Consider the following 20,045-nt stretch of genomic DNA (forward strand, 5'->3'; position numbering starts at 1 on the left):
TGCGAAAATCACACCGCATCTTTCTTTATCTAACAGGATTTATAAATAATAATTTTCATTTAGAACTGTAACTACTGACAATGCAGCGAAACATTGCATATAATACTTACAGATATATTTTTAAAGATGCCTGCAACTTTTAAATAGCAATTCTTCTGATTTTTAAATTTGCTCGTTATTAAATAAATTGCACGTAATTAATAAAAAAATTGTTTGTTCATTTATACAATAATCAATGTCATGTTTACCGTAATCAGTCGGAGCAATGGTAGCGCAGAAGTAGAAAACTTGGACTTGTCATAGTAGTTCGCGTGTTGGATTCCCGGGATACAATTTCGTGTAATTAGTACTTTGTGCATTAATTACATAGGATTGCCTCTGTTCACCAACAAGTTTACAGGATAGGCAGCAGCGGGGTTTTTTGCGTACCATAATATTACACTGCGATCGCCAACCCACCTGTCAAGCGTGGCGATGGTATATCCCTCCATAGATATGTGGGGACTACTGAGTGCGGCCCTGTGTCGAGTAAGGAACTGCGCTACGACCGACTCACGCGCAGCTTTTCAGGCTCTGCGCGCGTTCGCATCCCTAGTCAGCCAAACGTCCCAACGCTAAATTCACGTCGCTTGCATCACAACTCTAATATCATTCGATTGATATTTCTCTGTATTTAATTGATTGGCTCGACTAATAAAACTTTTAAATCATTTGTGGAGATGTTTCTTTCCAAGCAGGAAAAACACATAAGGAAACTATCTCCACATTGGATCACGTCGGGGTCACTACTCTTCTTGCAGGGGGCGTCTATGGACTGAAACGTATATATCATAATCATATGTACTCGTATTTTACTATGAAAATATATAATATACTGCATATAAGTTAAAGATATTTATTAATAATTTAATTTTTGTTCATGTCTTTTATGTGTTTGGGTCATACTAATAAATATAATTGTTATAAATGTAGAGTGTTCGATATTATTTAACGAATATGGAATAAAAGTAGCATAGTTATTGACTATGGTTTTCGATTGTAGGTGGCAGCTTCTGTTCTCGACAGAAGCTATTTGTGTGGATCAAATCTTGTCAAAAATGTAAAGACAGGAGACATACATATATCATTGAATATTTTTATGAGATGATGCTATGTAACCATTATTAGCCAGTTTTTTTAATTGCTTTTAAAGAATTCAGAATCATATTCGAAATTGTAACTATACAAATGAAGTACAAAAGTTAGTTTATTCATAAAACATGCGTACATAAATAATTGCACAGGATCTGCTTATGCCTAATATCACATTCACATTCAAGATACGTAGGATTTCCTTTTAATTTTCTCCGCCCCTGGATGTAGACACCAAGACTTTTCGCTTCTGAAAACAAATATAAAACATTTTTACTATCTAAAGAATTGTATATACAAAGTGTTTATATACATTGTGATAGATGTAAAAGCTTAAAGGGGTGAACTTATAGCTTATTTATCAGTAAAAAGCTTTTAATTTACACAGGGTGATTAGAAATTGATGATCACTATTATTTATTTTTTTCTATATTAATGGTAAAGGGTAATGACATTTGGCAGTACAAAGTCCGAAACTATTTAATCTAAGCAAGAAAAGGACCAATATTTAGCCACTTCCGCACATGCAGTGGTAGTCGTGCAACGAAATGCACCGCCCGCCAGCCGGCTGAAAAATGCGTATGCGGCAAACAATGCGAATCACACAACCGCCACCACCAAATTACTCAACACGTGTTTCACCCCTCCACGGGGCATCTACAGGAGTTATGTTACACCGATTAGTGCCAAACACAGAGTCTGACTCTGCATTTATCAGCGGGCTGGCGGGCGGTACACTTTATTGCACGACTACCACTGCATGTGCGGAAGTGGCTAAATATTGGTCCTTTTCTTGCTTAGGATGGACTTCCGCGAGGTAACACCTGATTCCATCAAATATTTAATCTATATAGTAATTAAAATTTTGAAAAATCTTTTGACGCGAATGAGCTTTACATTTATAATTTTAAATATTTTATATCTAACTGATCACTATGTATGTCAATTTCGAGAAATAACACCAAGGAACAAGGCTTATGAATAGGCAAGTATTACCCCAAAAATCTTTTCAAGGCGTATTTACTGCACGGAGACCAAACGCGTGGGTGGTTGATGGGATCGTAGCGCGCACCCATCATCTGCCTTTGTCCATGACACTGGTTATATGGTGCTCCGTCATGGTTGATGCCCAAACTGAAATAGTAACATCACCAGTGAAATTTCATGATTTTTGCTATAATCACATGTCAGACATGAGACCGTATTTAATCACAAAAATCCTTCTTTCATCTTATTCATATATAAAAGCATGACATATAGATAGAAAAATTGATAAAAGAGATTGTATTGTACTGGGCTCATTATTTTTATTTATTCATTTAAACCCTATTTACATTTTATGTATATCGGCGAACTTAATGCCGAAGGCTTTTTCTACCAGTTAAACAGTTTGGGTGGCGCAGAAATAAATTAATAAAGGTAGATGAAATTAATTATTATAAAACACGAAAAATAAAATAAAAAAGTAAAATCAAATTGAGAAGGAAAATAACCACATTGCTTGCCGCATGCGCATTTATCAGCGGGCTGACGGGCGGTGCACTTCATTGTACGACTACTGCTACATAGCGGAAGTAGCTATTTACTGCCGGTAACATGCACCCCCACCATTCCCCCATACATACCCAATAGCAACAGCTCGAAATCGCATCCATTGTTTTCCGACCATAATAAGTACGTATGTCTATCTTATGGATGGTCGCCCTACACTGGGCTTGCTGGTCCGTGGGCATCGATCCAGAATTTCAACAAATTATATATTGCAGTTAGATTGAAGAACAGCCAGGATTTGTGACAATGAAAGGAATATTGAGAAAGGCCCAAAACCGATAAAGAATAATAATTTCACTGGAAGAACAACCCTATACTACTTACATTTTCGTTAACTAAATAAAAAAAACTGATCACGATGGTCATGAATTTTTGAAAGATGATTGCTATGATGATGTTGGATTAATGATTGAAGGTTATTATCTGGTGAAACTGTAAAACATGCGCCACTTCATCATCACCATATTAGCTGATGGACGCTCACGCAAGTCTAAACTTCCCTAATAGATAACTGTGATTATCAGTCTTGCTCTGCTATCAGCAACTTCTTCTGTCTTTAACAATGTCATCAGTTCATCTAGTGGGGAACTGCGTCTACCGGGCGATAGTCTAACCCAGTGATTCCCAAAGTGGTCTATATCGACCCCTAGGAGTCTATGACAACCTGCAAGGGGTCTACGTTAACGAAAAAAAAATTGGGGGTCCATGAAATGAAAATGGGGGTCTCAACTCATGCACTGATAGTACCTATTTACTTACATCCTACTATCTTATAATATCAAAACATTTACATTATTTATAAAAGTACCTATGAAGAAAAAAAGAAACAGGCTGGACATCATTAGCCGAGGAGATCTAAGATTAAACCTTACAAAATTGAAAACGCATCAGATTCATCCTTCTCACTAAAAATATTGACTTATTGCTTATGTTATTTTATTTATAGTTTATTTAATGTTACGTATATTTTACATAACAGATACAAAATTTTATTTTAAGTAGTTTTAATTTAAATTCAATTAATAAAGGTATAAGTTAACATTTTTACTTTAAGTTTTTAACACTAAATTTCACTATAGTTAGATATTACAGGAAATCAATATCAGGTAAGTATAGGGTCTACCCAACACGGAAAACCATGGCAAGGGGTCTACGACACAAAAAAGTTTGGGGAACTCTGGTCTAACCTTTCATTCACAACTGTAATAAAATGAAACAGTTGTAGTCATACCTATGTGCGATCTCATGGGACAATAAATAGCCAATGTTCCTCGGATGCCATTCGAGTAAAGCGCAGCTCTTCTTTGTAGAGCAAATACCTCCAACGTAGCCACGACCTATATTAAGACAATAAAATCAATTATACATCCCAGAGATTGAACGCAAAGTACAATTACTTATTGGGCATTCCGTAAGACGATATATTTAGACGAATCTGACTGCATTAATTTATTGCTTTTTACTTCATTTATGGTAATAAATCTCATTAATTTATATGAACGTAAATTTTTCAACAACTATATAAGTAAAGAAATTTTCATATTTTTTTGGTTTGCCAGAAAGCTATAGTTTCAATGGCTTCAATAGATGGCGCTAGCAGCCGTTTGCAACGCGCTGTCCTTTGATGCGAGAAGTTATACATAGAGAAAAACCAATAAATATTTGATTCTTTGAAGTCCACGGATCCTTACGCTTTGTGAAATCAGCTCTGATGAACCTGTAAAAGCTCCCGGGCTAACACCATCAACGTCAACTTATATGTTAATACGTATCTAATTTTTTTTAAGTAAGCGAATGTTATAGTTGCTTGATATGCATAAAACGATTTTATTTATTTGCATTTGTAGGAAATATAAATTGATTTGGGGGACAAATTTAAAAAATAACATTAAATAAAAAAATAAATTATAATTAGAGAATTATAGTTATTACTTCGCATTCTGAAATGTGTATGTTTTCATAACTTATAGAATTTAGGATAAAGCTTTAAAGAATATTCTTTCAGGTAAACCAAATACACCTATGCCCCGATTTACACGGTATATATGTTCCTGAGAAAAACGTATAAATCGAAAAGCTTGCGGAAAATGCATAATTTTGCTATTTATCAGTTGTGTTTTTTTTCAATATTTTTAGGTGTACACAGAAATAAAAATAAAATGCATTGACAAGTTAAAATTATTAATATATTAAGGAAACGCTGTTTTTTTATTCAATTACAATACGTTAAACAGAAGAACAAAAAATAAAACCAAAAGGTGTTTTATTATCCTTTGTCACTGTCAGAAATTACTCTCATTCTTTTTTTCGGAATCGAAGGTTCGAATTCACTTTCATCACTCGAAGTTATTTGTGCCGATTAGATGTTTGAAGCAGAAATATTTACATTATGAGAGATGGTAATAAAATCGGTTATTGACAATTGCTTCGATTTTTTTGTGAAAATCGTGTAAGAGCGAAAACGTGTAAAACAAATCGTTAAATCGGGGGATAGGTGTATATTGGAAGAAATAGGATGATGCTATATATTTTATTATAGCATAGTACAGTGTATCGACCCTAAAATCGTATTCTAATATATCGTTGCTGCTTGCAAACGGCAATGGCATACAACGTTATGTCATGACCTAGGTCTAAAAATTCTGAAGTCATAACAATTGCCAATACATACCTATAAGTATTATAGCTTTATAAGTATTGAAGTTTTATCTTTGATAAATAAATAGTTACAACTATTTCACCTGTACTTCTTCTTACTTTCTCTCCAGTCTTGCTGACGTAATACACGTCTAATCCAGTGAGAAGAACAGAGAAGTACCAATTATCTGCCGTTTTCTTCTGGCTCTGCCATTCACAGTAGCTTTTCAGGTATGTACTCCCGTTTTCGTCCATTTTAACAACTTTAGTGTTATTCTTTAGGAATCTTGTATCTTGGAGTTTAAATCGAATATTTTGGTCAAGGCTCGCGTGCTTATAGGCATTTTGTACTTCGTTCAAAATTCCATTTGATATTTGTTTTAATCTCTTTCTCGTCTTTGCACCGTATTCTTTAACAAGTTTGTTCGTAAGAACCTTGTCTAAATGTATCATTATATTTATTGTTACGTCATTCGTTTTGTGTTGTTGTTTACTTAAATTGAATCGATGTGAGTTTTTATATAAATCCTGTTAACAAAAAAATTATATTCTAAATATAAATAATAATGTACATGATGATTGGTGAAATATAAAAACTTAAAGATAATATGTACAAAATACTTTTACACGAATTTTCAATTACCCTGTATAAAATGATCCCTCCGAAATATTTTTTTTACAATGGAATGCGAGAATCCATTAACTTCTATCAGTATAAAGTAATCAATGATAAATTTTAAAATGTCGTGTTCGAATTTTGAAAACTTTTTTTTGTTACTATATCATCATTACATTATTTATTATTTCCGTAACCATTGATTTTTAAGCGGTTTTATATTTAGTTCGACCCGTACGGAATTTATTTGTTTATTTATTTGGGTCAAAATTAGAAATTGAAATTTAAGCACCTTCCCGTTGTCAGATTGATCTGAAATTTGGTACACACATTAAATTAAGATGACAATACAATATAATAAAATCAATAACATTATAAATCTAAGATGGCCACCGATACAAAATAGCGGATTACATATTTTTCCTTAACCCCCTCAATATGGGTATCAAATGAAAGGGCTACACTAGTACGACGATGATTATGTCAAAATTTAAAATTCAAGATGGACGCCATTCCAATATGGCGGACTAGGTACATATTTTTCCACAACTACCACAATATGGGTATCAAAAAACCGTTTAACTTAAAAGTTTTTTAAATGTATTTATTTACTTAAAATGTTTCACACCTATAATCATTCTGTATATTTCAAATATTTAGTATTAACTCTAAATAAGAATTTGAAAACTCCTTTTAACATTTTTATAGGGCAGGCTTATGTCCAGTGGATGTCTTACGTCTGAAATAATGATGATGACGGTGACAGATTTTCTTAACTCATATGAACACACAAACACAGACACACACGCACACTTGCACAAACGCGCACTCACGCTCACGTGCACACTATTTCTTGTATTATAAATATTTGTAGATGATTATAAATATCGCAAAAGTTAAATATGAAAGTGATTTTTCTGTTTTGATTATTAGTTTTTGTCTCGCGTTATGTTACGCCTTCTTTTCGCATAGAACGAACGAATAAGGTATCAGTATAAAAGATCAGTATAAAAATCATATTATACTAAGAAAGTTTTATGGAATAGGTTAGAGAGAGTAAGACATTAGTTGTGTATTGGTTCGTTTTAAACAGCGTTTGGGATCTGATAAGTTCGGCAAAATTCGCAAAACTAAACTCGTCTCTATTCATTTTTAACGATAGACAAAGATAGATAGATAGTGATTATTTAATATTTCACCTTTTAATACTTGTTTGACACTTCACACTTTTTTTTTCAATTTTTTTTTCGACTTTGACCTTATATGTAATCAAATTTTAATATATCTTATACAGATGTGAATAATATAAAGGTGATTGGTTTCAAATATAAAAACTTTAAAGGAGTGAATGCTATGCTGTCAATGTAAATAATATCCAAAAAATGGTTCCAGTAATAATAGACAACGAAGTATTTGAAATGGGGATGTCATCATTAAAGCTCTTACACCTATTTCTAAACATCCAGTGTACGTTATCCTTGCGATAATTTTTGGTTAAAAGTTTGCAAAAACACATTGTAATAAATACTTAATTTTAATATATAATAATTTTGAAAAATATACTTCTTACTATATTATTATTCCTTTATTTATTGTTTCTAAAACTTTCAATTTTCTGATAAGTTATATCATAATATAAATATGCTAATACTTTTACACCTGTAAATTATCATCCTGTATATTCAATGGTTTATGAAGAGACGATTTCTTTGACTTTGATGTTGTTCATTTAAGTGTACACATAATTTAAAAGACTTTTATTACAACTGAGATAAATAAAATTTAATTACTTCTATGAAGGCTTTACTCAGGTCACAGTGGATACATTCATGTTCATTGATATAGCAGATATGTATTATTATTTTATTTACATTGATATGCCTTTTGAATAATCAATTCGAAAATTAAAATATAAAAAGGGCTTTTTTATATACGAGACTATCTCTATTTTTATGTTGCGTAAATAAATTATAAATATCTTGCTGTTTATAGATGGGTGAAGTAACTTCTATTAAATAAAAACGCAATGACGTGTTCAAAGCAAAATAGACAATTTTTTATATAGACATAATTTAACTGTAATTTACTATTACGTCTGCAGGGAACTCCCGATGATTGAAAATGTAATTGCTTTTAAATTGAGCTATTGATGTTAATATATAATTTAAAAAAAAGTGATTACGAAACTAAAATAGAACATCGGATATTTTAAAAACATTGAGTTTTTAAGCTACTAATAAAAAAAAACTTCAGGTTGTTAAAGGCATATCCGTATCAATATATACTTGTGACATAATTTTTATTATTTCATATAGCCCTATCATCAGAAACTATGACGATGACACAAAAAAGCAAAGTAAAAATAGCAATTTTTGAAAGGAAAATCTTGAAACCAATTTTCGGACCGGCACGAAAAGAAAACAGTGTGTACCATGTAAGGCTTAAGTTTAATGATTTGCAATGAAATGATTATCAAAATCAGCAAGTCACTTGGAAATAATGATCCATACAAGTGCTGTTAATACCAACTCCAGGTGGACCACGCAACAAAAAAACACCCAGAGGAAGAACCAGAAAGAGGTGGCTGCAATTTATTGAGGAAGATTTCAGGAGTATTGGAAGGAAGTCACCTTCACAAATATCGGCGAGGGATAGAACGAGATGGAAGAGGATTGTTGAAGGAAGGAGAAGAAGACATTTATATCATATTTACGAAGCAAAATCATATACGTTTAAAGAGCGATAGAAAGGAAGCGTATTGATGCCTTTGACATGTGGTGTTGGAGAAATAAATAGATAATGTTTTCATTGTCCAAGACATAGATAAAGATTCTATATCAAATTTTATAGTTAATTTCTCTTTTCATTCGTAAACTCCTGTAATAATGGTCATCTACCGGTGCTGTCGCTAAGCGTTGCCATGTAACTCGATGTTTGGCGAAGTTAGAACACTCAATTATTAACTTATTAGTGACTATTACGAAAGACAGTTATAAAAAGAAAACACTAGAGATATATTTTACCAAAGGCAAAGCGAATAGCTCAAACACTATGTTATTTCTCGAGATGAGGATCAGAAGCGTGAGAAACAATTACAAAAATAGTTAGTTCTAATAAAAAATCTACAAAAATCATTTTCAGAATTGACGAGTGAGTTATTCGTCACAAGTATCTCTTTGAAAGAACTTGATTTAACTACACTTTCTTATACGTAAGTTTAAAGTACAAAAAATGTTTATGAATGAGAAGATCCGCTTATGAACGGAAGTAAAATGAACCAGTAGATTGATAAGTTGCAATGGTGGTTGGTAGGAAACATAGCAGGAGAGATAACTGGAGTCTTAAGGTTGTGCAGCCCAGCACCTAACTTGTAAGTCATGAGACGTGAATTTTGAACGTGGAACTCCCCCATAAATCCGATAAGATCGGTTGGAAGTGGGCTATATCTAGTGACAGGAAGATGAATAGACAAACTTAACTAGATCGTCTGTCCACCCCGTGGGCGAACATCCCACGCTGCGCTTACTGGTCCTTGGTCCCCAATTCAGAATCTTAAACCTCATTGATAACTTCAAAAGGTTTTGTTTTATCGAAACAGACAGTCGTAGTTTTCATACAAACAAACACGAACACATTCACTTATAATTAATATTAAATCAAATTTCATTTACAAATCGAATTTAAAACAAATAAATACTGTACACAACAAGAAAACTTACAAAATCACTAGCGATCCTTCCATTTCCGATGTCGAACGCACAACAAATCATACATATGAACAGATATTTCATTTCGGGCTCGCGTGGCGGCCACGGCGTTGCCTGCACCGGACTAAGCGAAACTTGCGAGTAAGGCCACGCACACACTAGACGCAAAGCGATAAATTTACAGCATGCCGCGAGCTCTGATAAGCAGAAGATGATGACGTAAAGCTATGCACACACTCGACGCGAATTGGTTAATGTTAAAACACAGAGCATAGAAGTAAGTTGGTTTGGTAACTAAGATGATGGTTGGTGGTGATGACCAAAGGCTAAGACTATTGCACACTAAACGCAAAGCGATACATCATCGGCGGAGGGGCGATCCGGGTAGCGCAAACCTGTCAATCATAGTAATCTTTGTTAGTAGGCCTGTTTCTTGCAGTATTATCATTCTTATGCTTCTACTTCTAATAAATAGAAGGAGTTTATTATCAAAGATAAAGCTGTATTCACACTAACCGCGAAGCAATGTTAGTTAAATATGTACGAAGTCTAGAATATCGGGGTTTTAATAACGAGAAACAGATCATGACTAAATATAAAGCAACATACACACAAGACGCGAAATCGCTAGTGATAAATAAACATAATGCATAATTTTATATTTTAAGTTCTATAAACCGTAAAACGAACAATAATAAGCTAAAAATTTATAAAGAAAAAGTTAAAAAAATATAACAGACGTAATAAGCCGTCGAAAGAGGATGGACTAGAGATGTAACTTCTCAGCATTCCAGAGATTTAGGTGCAGGTTGTATCGCGTTGTAGGAAGATGGGAAGGATACTTGGAGCAAACATCTTGTTGCTAATGTGATGAAGATATTATACAAATATCATACATATGATCATTTATCGACTCCATTCTGAAATATAAATAAATACACAGTGAAAACGCAATTTTAGTCGATATCGACGAATTAAGTCGATAACATCTGAAGTTAATGATTTGAAAGCTTTTTTAATTTCGACAATTATTTAGTACGCAACATGTATAGTGCACAGGGCCTGCTCTAGTTCGTGTAGCGCCCGTGTGCAATAAAACCCTGGCGCCCCCTAGGCCTGATGGCGGCTATAACTATTAACTTTGTCGTCATAATAAGAAAATGTTTTTCATATTCCAACAAGCTATCTTATAAGTAGGTATAGCTTATAGTATGGTATTATTTCCGGCTCCGCCGTTTCAGGGACTTCCCCCTGAAACGGCAGCGCCGGTACTAATGTACACCCGTGTGCATTACATACCCTGCACTATAGGTTAAGCTACCCCTAGTGCAGGCTTTTAGGTAGAGCTTAAAGAATTTATTCTAATAAAACTTATACATACTTAACACGTTCACTGCGGCTTGAGGCCGATTCAGCCTCATGGTAGACTTTGCACTGGTGCGGCGCGTAAAACTCGTGTTTTCTCTCTAGTGCGGCGGCTGTTTACGTATGAGATATGACAAAGACAAATATAGCTTTCTTTATGTCTGCGAAGCATTGACTCAATATTGTAAAAAAAAATGATTGAAACATGAGGCAGCAAAGACCTCAACCGCACTACTAGGAAGTTCAGCTTGAGGCTGATTCGACCTCAGCCGCACCAGCTGAAAGTTCTTCAAAATTAGGCCCGCAGTGAACGTGTTAAAATGACACATTACATTCAATAACTTATTTTTTTAGAAACTTGTAACTTCTGTTATAATGATATGCTAGCGATACAATCTTATATAATTCACAGTTTGTGCATTAATTATATAGAATTGCCACAGCTCACAGAAAACTTTACATAGGATGGATAGAAGTGTCCTCTATGTACTACAATACCACACCGCGACCGCCAACCCGCTTGTGCGTTGCGATTATGGTACAACCTCATGTAGATATCTTTGGGAGAGAAGCCGATGGTATATGCCCAACGGAGGTAAATATCTCCTTTGATGTCAATTAATGTATTGTAAACTTTACCCAAAATTAATTGTTTCACGAAATAATAAATAAGTACTGATATTATAAGAAAAGCGTTTTAAAAATTAGCATTATATTAAAATAATTATAGTGATAGAAAACAATCTATGTTCATGCAGATTTTGTACTACAAGAAGTTATTGCATTCGGCATCTCAATAGAAAAAAAATAATGTGTGATAATATTTCATATTTAAGAATGGTCATTGTGATCTATTTGCTGATCAATTTATACGGGGTGTTTGGGAATAGGTATAGGGAACAGCTTTAAATGTTTTTATTGACAATTTTGTTATATACACATATTCATCCATGAGGATTTTACATCTATAACAAATCAACTTGTATGTATGTATGTATATACATATACTTAATCATTTTTCCAATAATTATGTTGTAATGAGACGCAAGTTTTTCATTCATCAGTTATGCGTCCAGAAATCGATATAGCATCATTAACATATCAATTCCGAACACAATGCCGATGTAATCTTATTTTTAAACGTGACTCAATTCGTTCGCTAAATTGCCATCAATGCATAATCTGTGTTATTTTATATTTTTTTATCTGTACAGTTCAAGGACAAGTAATGTTTCTTTTAGACATGTCATTTTATCTTCTGTTATTTGTTCATATCATTAAATAATTGGAAATAATTTTCAATCGATATAATTTTAGTTTATTATATCTTGAGTTCTCCAAAAGAATATTTCATAAGAGTATATGAAATATATTTTTGATTTTATGAGATATAACAAGTTAACATATAAAAATCGGTACAAAACGTAAAAAATAGGTTGTCGGGGAATAAATGATATTTGTGTTTTACTTACTATAAAGTACTCTTTTAAAAGAATACTATAATAAAAAAATATCCTTTGACATAAAAAAACTTTTTGAAATAACATTTGACAAACGCTACTCCGTATTACTTGTTTTTAATTCTTAGTTTTAGAAATTTCACAGTTATTATTATAGATTGTATTTCATTGTAAATTATGATTATAAATCTTTACTTATTTCACATTTTTATATTTAGAATCCAATTTTTAATATTAATATATTTTTTTGCGAAAATGATGTATAGCCATTTATAATGTTGGTATTTATACTTTAGTTTAATATTATATTTTGATAATAAGTAAGATATATTATTATTTCTTAGTAAATCCATTATACAGGTTGATTGCTTAAAGATGTGAAAGCCATAAATCTTTTACATCTATTTCCGTTATTTGTATAAAGTCATCACTGTGAAATATGTTACATAGTTTTTTTTTAAAATACGACATGCGAAAAACTTTTGGTAATACAAAATGAAAGGATAAATAGTGAACAATAATTTATTAATATAATTATTGAAAGTACCAGTGTACCATAAATAAACTGATAGCAAATAATTTATACATTCACCAATTTAAGCCTTTTACACCTTAAAACAACCTTTTTTTCGTCGGTCCTAGAGGAGACTCGCGATCGCCACCTGAAAACAAACTTCTATTTATTACTTTTAATAATATAAGCACGTGCTTAAAACGAAATAGTTCCGTTAATGACTACCTTTAGAAACCATAAAATTTAAACTCCAATTTGTTCGCATCTTTACAAAACAACTACGTCATAGCTTACTTCATATAGCTTATGAATAAGTGCATTATGTAATAGCACGTACATTTGTTTCAAGGCACGCTTATTGTTGTTGAGCTTTGACCGAACAGTAACAAACTATACTTTTAAAATAGATAATATGGGTTATAAAAATTATTTCATTAGTTGGTTTAAGGATTCGATCATACAAGGTTTTATGATACAAAATTACTTCGATCTTACTGAAAGGTAGTAATATTTGCATCACTCTGCATACCATTAAATCGATACAGCTCTATCAAAAACCTACCGTCAAATAAATTAAGACAACCATCTAAGACGTACAGTAACCCGGCGATAAATATTGCACATCGATATTTGGAAAGAGACAATCGGATAATTTCGGCTTAGCTATCTCTGTCGCACGAAATACAACGACTGACAAAACGTCACATAGGTAGTGGGTGGTTAAAAATATTTTGAATTATGAATTTTGATTGTAAAGTCTGATCTTCTTTTAAATGACCGACTAGTCGACCAGACAACGATGAGGTCATTCAACCGGCGCGTACCAATTAGTCTGTGTTACGCACCACTCACTTAATACAGTTTATAACTCACCATCTGGATAGGTAAAATTATTTCGAGATCTCTTTACGAACATTGACCTTTCTGTTAAATATCAAGATTGTTCAAATAAAATTCTCGGCTCTGTTTATGTCTGGCTAAAATTAAAATTTTTTTAAGCCTTACTGTAAATCTATTTTCAGAATAATTTCTTACGGTTATAAAAAAAAATTAAGAGAGTGAATGTATAGCTCATTTATCAGCAAAAAGCCATAAAGCCTTTAAAACTATTTCTAATCAAACTATATAGAGTGATGAATGATGAGTGTTAAGATCATTAGAGAATCTGAAATTAAAAATGCCGGCGAATTGTTTATCGTTTATGGTCAAATCTTTTACCAAACAGTCCGTTAGAATGTGAAATGATTTCCCGCTGAATATAAGACGTGCTAACTCACTATCTGTTGTTTAAAAATGATTAAGAAATATTTACTAAACCTATTATTATTTATCCTTTAATTAGTTTCTTTTTATTTCTTTGTTTATTCTTTCTGAGGCAAATGCGATCCAAGTCAGTTTGATATTTTGAAATTCTCGACGACTATTTATATCTGGGATCGTCTAGCTTGGTAGGTCAAACTTTGAAAAAGAGATCACTCGCCGAATACAACTCGGATAGGCAGCATTCGGAAAAATCTGAACCTCTTCTCGTCCAAGATATGGCAATTTCTGAAGATGAAGATCCTATGTGTGTTGCCGGTGATGACATACGGATCCGAGACGTGGTCACTTACGACTAGCGTCATAAACAGGCTCAAGGTTACTCAGAGAGCAATGGAGGGCTATGCTCGGAAGTTCGCTGCGAGATTGAATGAATTGAGAAGATCTCCAAGAACCAGGATCACCGGCGTAGCTCGATGAGTCGTTCTTCTGTCTTATAATTGACAGTGGGTGTGGCATATTTCTCTCGAAACCGATAGCCGTTGGCCGTGAAAGGTTCTCGAGTGGTGACGCGAGTTGGTAGACGTGGCGTGGTTAGTCGACCCACTGGAGGAATCTATGTAATAGCTAAGGTAGTAGTAGTCGCAGGATATGGGCAGCGCAGGACCTGTTGCCAGGCATATGCCTTGCATTGGGCCTCCACCGTCTGAAAAGAAGATATTTATCAATTAGCCGATGCGTACCTGTCATATACACACACACACACATATACATCTTTATATATATATATATATATATATATATATACACACACACACACACATATATATATATATATATATATAGAGAGAGATCTTTATATATATATATATATATATATATAAATATATCTATATATATATATATATATAGCTCCTAGCAATACAAAGTCTGCAGGGACAGATAGTAAAGAAAGAAAATTAATATTTAAAGGAATGTTAGAGAATTATAGAATGAAACGAGAGGAAATTTATGTAATATGTGTAAAGAATTATTAAAAAAAAAGAATGTAAGTGCCCTTTCTCAAAATTTATAGATACATATATACATACAGATACACACACACACACACACACACATATATATATATATATATATGTATATATATATATATATATATATATATATATATTTATATATTTATATTATTTATAGTTAAGTCTTCCATCTATTTTTCAAAACATTTTTGCAAAAACAAGTTCCTCTAGCTGACTGGTATATGACACTGATAAAGCAAAGTTTATATTACCCGTCAAATTTAGGTTTCGTACGTTATCGTCTAGTGCGATGGCGATTCAGGGAATCGATAAGATGCCGACATTACGCAGTAATTACAAACTGTACCAACTTTATCTCACGAAATTTTGCCGGCGATAATTTTGTTAATGTTGGTAGTTTATCATTTCGTACATTATATCGGAATGCATTTTTGTTTAAACAGTAAGTTGTAAGATTTACCCTTCATCTTCGTCATAATTTCACCGATCGGCGACCACTGCTCCATAAATTGTATTACCCCTTATTTTTGGATCAAATGAATTCTTCTGGATGGACACAACATACCCTACCCTCTAGGGCATGGTTGCACATACTTATTAAGACTAGGGGCCACTCGGGCAAATCATGAACTGATGGCGGGCCGGCTGTAAAACTAAAGATAATCATTTTTTTTTTGGTTTTTATTCTGAAATAGAATTCAATATTTTTCGAATATACGAGAGTATTATTTTTGCTGTCGGCGGGCCACCAGTATTCGACCGGCGGGCCGCGATCTGTGCATCCACGCTCTAGGGTAAGGGTACAGGGTACAGGGTTATGTGGGTAAAACTCCTCAGTGGTTATCTTGGATACCTTTAAAAGGACTCAATACTATGCCAAGACATATCTTGGGAGGAACCTGTGCTTCCTCCGGCATCCTCGCTATACCGCAGCAATAGGAGACCACTTTGCGTTTCTGCCTTTCTCAGGTTGGCATTGAGCGGCTGTTAAAGGTTTTTATTCTTAATATCCACGAACTCACTGCTCTTTTAGTCTCCTCTGACAAGCAGGGGATACTATAGCCCTATTATAGTGAACCCCGGGCTAAAAGATTGTAGCAGTAATGTAGGCTTTTAACCAGTAAAACTACATTAACCGTAATCTATGACATTTCATATAAATAAACGTGACAGTGATGCGTTTACACGTAATGTTCGCGGTTACCGAGTCATTTCGACCTGGTAATAGAGTCCAGGTACATGGCTTGCTTTCTTTACACCATTAATGACACTTACATCTATCCCTTAAAAAACTGTTCCAGATTTGTTAAGTTTTAACATATAACGTGTTTCTACAAGATCTTAATTTACGGAAAATTACCTAAACATAACTTATCTATGTATGGTGGGGAAATGCTTCATGGGATATCCTTCCCTTGATAGGACAAGGAAAAGATGTCAAAAGTACAGGAAAACATTCACGTCGTCATCATCATTGTCATTTCAGATGTAAGACATCCATAGCTGAAGATCAGTTTTCTCTTAGATTTCCTGTAGGAACTTTAACAAAGTAGCTGTCTACTTTTTATGTTAAGTGGTATCCAGTACTAAACATTAAAGCTTTTTGAAGATTTTTGTAAAATAGTCAAATCTGTCGATAACTTTTCTAGTTTTGATGTTAACAACACTTTAGGCAATTAACCTATATTTATGTAGAATATAGAAAATAGAATTCGACTGTGCCAGATTCTAAATCGACAATAAAACACTAAACTCCGAGAAACATGAAATAATGTTTCTATAATTCCAAGAAACACACCGGTGACGTCATCATTTGATCAATCACGATGTGTATTATTACAAGAACTATGACACCTCTCAAGGTCTGTGATTGTCAGATAAATGAATCGAGGTAGAATCAATACTTCGTCTATGGATGACAAATGCGTTCATTTTCCTTAATAAGAATTTGACATGATATAAGTGACGTGTGATGGCGTACGGATCCGAGACGTGGTCTGTTCTTGGAGTTTCGTTATGAGATCAAGTCAGAAATGAGGAGATCCGTAAAAGAACCAAGGTCATAAACATAACACGAAGAAATACATCCAGTAGCAGTGAGTGTGACGCATCGCTTCTTTGTCTTGACCGATGATCATTTTTGATTAATTTTTTCGGTTTAGTATATACTACTATTTTATTAATATATTATCGACAAAATAAATTTGATTTCAGAAATATTAAGCGGGCTGCATACGCATATTTTACGGGCCGCATGTTGCTCATCCCTGCTTTAAAGCTTTCACATCTATTTACAATCAACTTATGTGAAGTGATCACTCTGAAATATGTTTCACTTTTTTTATTATAACGCCATAGGCCAGTAGCTCCTGTCTAGAGTAAAGTCTACAAGGACAGATAATAAATAGAGGAAATTAGTATTTACAGGAATGCTAGAAAATTATAGAATGAAACGAGAGGAAAGTTAAATGTAAAAAATTATTATAAAAAGACTATGTAAGTGCCCTTTCTCAATTTTATATATATGCATACACACACACACACACACATATATATATATAGATTAATAAGAAATGAAAATGTTCAAAGTTTGAAAACAATATTTTTTACTAACTTAATTATATAGCGCTATTTATTATTGTTAAATAGGTTGTACTGTGTTTAACTAATCTAATCCGCAACGTCATTCACTGAGTCCAGGCCGTAAAGAACAGGTTCATGTACAGGACCTAGGGCGCGAATTGCTACATACGATAACGATGACTTGATAATGCTAATTATGGCATATTTATTTAGAGCTTCCAACGATTGTCCAGTTCTTAAAACTTCATTTCTTTGAGTGTGCCACTCTACACACAAACTCACTTATTGTAGGCACCGTCACCTAAATATAGGTGTCATGCAGTCATTATACGTTGCACTAAATGAACTGAATACGAGATATTAATAAAAAGATTATTTGCACTAATATAGTAAACTTAGTTTAGTAATATAGTAACATTGATAAATATTGGTCTCGGAAATAAGTCGGTCCAATGAAGAAATATTTTGCATGAACGTAAAATTGCTATTCTTTTATGTAAGTATATATATAATTGACTTTTTTTAATGAACCCCGCTATTAGGGGCCTCTCTTACCCCTAATTTTTTTATTTACAAAATGAGTTTTTCAATCATTTTATCTTTATTCTTCACTCACTTTCATACATCTCAATTTCTTACCTTTTATCCTTCACAATATCTTGCATTCCTTCTTGCTTTCATCGCCTTCCTTCCATCATCTTATTACTCTTAGGTGGCTAGGTACATTTCTTTTATTCTTTATTTAATTACTTATCCAATTTTTTTAAATCACAGTTTTCTTATCTATTTTAGTCTATTTTCCTATATAATTGACTTTAAGCTCGTCTGTGTAAAAACAAAAATGTCGATACATTTAGGTGACTTCAGCTTTCAAAGTTTTACCATTGTTGGAGCAGTCAATCTAGGGATAGGTCAAATAGCTGATATCGTGCCGCTTCCGGATTGGTAGACGCAAATCTTTTTTTTAAAGTCCCCGTTATTGAGGACCTTACGTTCACCCCTATCTTGGGAGGGACAGAGTGCTTTTTATTCAATTAAATTTTTTTCACATACTTAATTTTAATTTCTCTTTCTCTCCTCATACTCGTCAAAATATATTACATTCTCCTAGCTAACAACGCAAATCTTTCGGACCATTTGCGGGACCCTAACACGTCAAAATGAATTAAAATATTAAAAAAGCTTCGTATGGACATACGGCAGAAGAACACACGACTTAGTTTTAGAATAATATAATGTTAAATAAACTCAAGATGACAGCGCATAGTCCCAAATAGGCATTCTTTAAGATAATTAAATTAAGAGCCGTGATAAATACCAAATATATATAATACTTTTTTGGAAAGCTCAGAGTTGCTCAATGAACCATGGTTATAGGTTTCTCACGGGACTTTTCTACGAAATCGAATCAGCAACGAGGATCAACAGAACACAGCGTACAAGGCAGATGCCCAAAGGAACTCTTGGGTTCTGGAATACAGACTACGGATCGACAAGTACAGCCTTGTACACCCAACGAAAAAGACATTAAGTGCGATATAAATATTAAGAAAATAAACAAGAATTAAGAATAAATAAAATGTTTTTTTTTCATCCTTTACAGGTGAAGTATTTAACCTCTCTCTCGCTTGATGTTAAGCGATGGCGAGGACTAAGAAGGTACATGCTTGCCCAGAAAAAAAAAAACATTCATTCTTCGCTTGAAGACTACCGAGTTAAAATTATCAGGAAACAATGACGTCGGTAGATTCTTACGCTTATAGTCTGTTCGCACTGTAAAAGCATTAGCAAAACGCTTTGTGAAGGCGGATGAAGTTCTGATTTTCTTGATGTCCAATGGAACAAAGGACAAAAAGACTTTAAATATTTCAAAAATAAATGATGAAAATTAAAGATTTAACTGTAGAACTCTGCACGGTAGGCGAAGTAAGTGAGGCGATGTTTGGATGGAAAGTATGGAAAGGAATAAACATACTCGTATTATGAAAATAAGAGAAAAGAATTAGACATTGAGAAGAACGACAGATGAGTATAGAAAGGAATTAAAATAATTTGTAAAATGATGTCGTAAATTAAAACGATTCTGACATCAAGTTTGTCGTTATACATGCGTTGTATAAAAAGCCTTTAAATAAATAAATAAAACAAAAATAATTTTATTATAAATATATTTACATGTCACGA

The 20,045-nt window shown here is 33.3% G+C and overlaps 1 protein-coding gene across 1 annotated transcript; it reads right to left on the reverse strand.

Annotated features, from left to right (window-relative positions):
- Positions 1 to 1,275: 1,275 nt before the first annotated feature.
- On the reverse strand, positions 1,276 to 9,753 carry LOC137921745 (A disintegrin and metalloproteinase with thrombospondin motifs 17-like). Its single transcript, XM_068764564.1, has 5 exons — positions 9,655 to 9,753; positions 5,424 to 5,847; positions 3,914 to 4,019; positions 2,128 to 2,265; positions 1,276 to 1,381 (listed from the first exon to the last, which is right to left on the reverse strand). The coding sequence occupies exons 1-5, from the start codon at positions 9,724 to 9,726 to the stop codon at positions 1,315 to 1,317; spliced, it is 807 nt and encodes a 268-aa protein (XP_068620665.1). The 5' UTR covers positions 9,727 to 9,753; the 3' UTR covers positions 1,276 to 1,314.
- Positions 9,754 to 20,045: the final 10,292 nt, after the last annotated feature.

This window comes from Battus philenor, unplaced genomic scaffold, assembly GCF_028537555.1.
Source record: "Battus philenor isolate CCGP_79_NKW_IND1 unplaced genomic scaffold, ilBatPhil1.0.hap1 SCAF_19, whole genome shotgun sequence".
Lineage (NCBI taxonomy): Eukaryota > Metazoa > Arthropoda > Insecta > Lepidoptera > Papilionidae > Battus > Battus philenor.

Coding starts and splice junctions, on each gene's coding strand:
- LOC137921745 (XM_068764564.1), bottom strand. CDS start 9,726: ATGAAATATCTGTTCATATGTATGATTTGTTGTGCGTTCGACATCGGA. Junction 5,848..9,654: donor GAAGGATCGCTAGTGATTTT/GTAAGTTTTCTT, acceptor TTTTGTTAACAG/GATTTATATAAAAACTCACA. Junction 4,020..5,423: donor GAAAGTAAGAAGAAGTACAG/GTGAAATAGTTG, acceptor GTCTTAATATAG/GTCGTGGCTACGTTGGAGGT.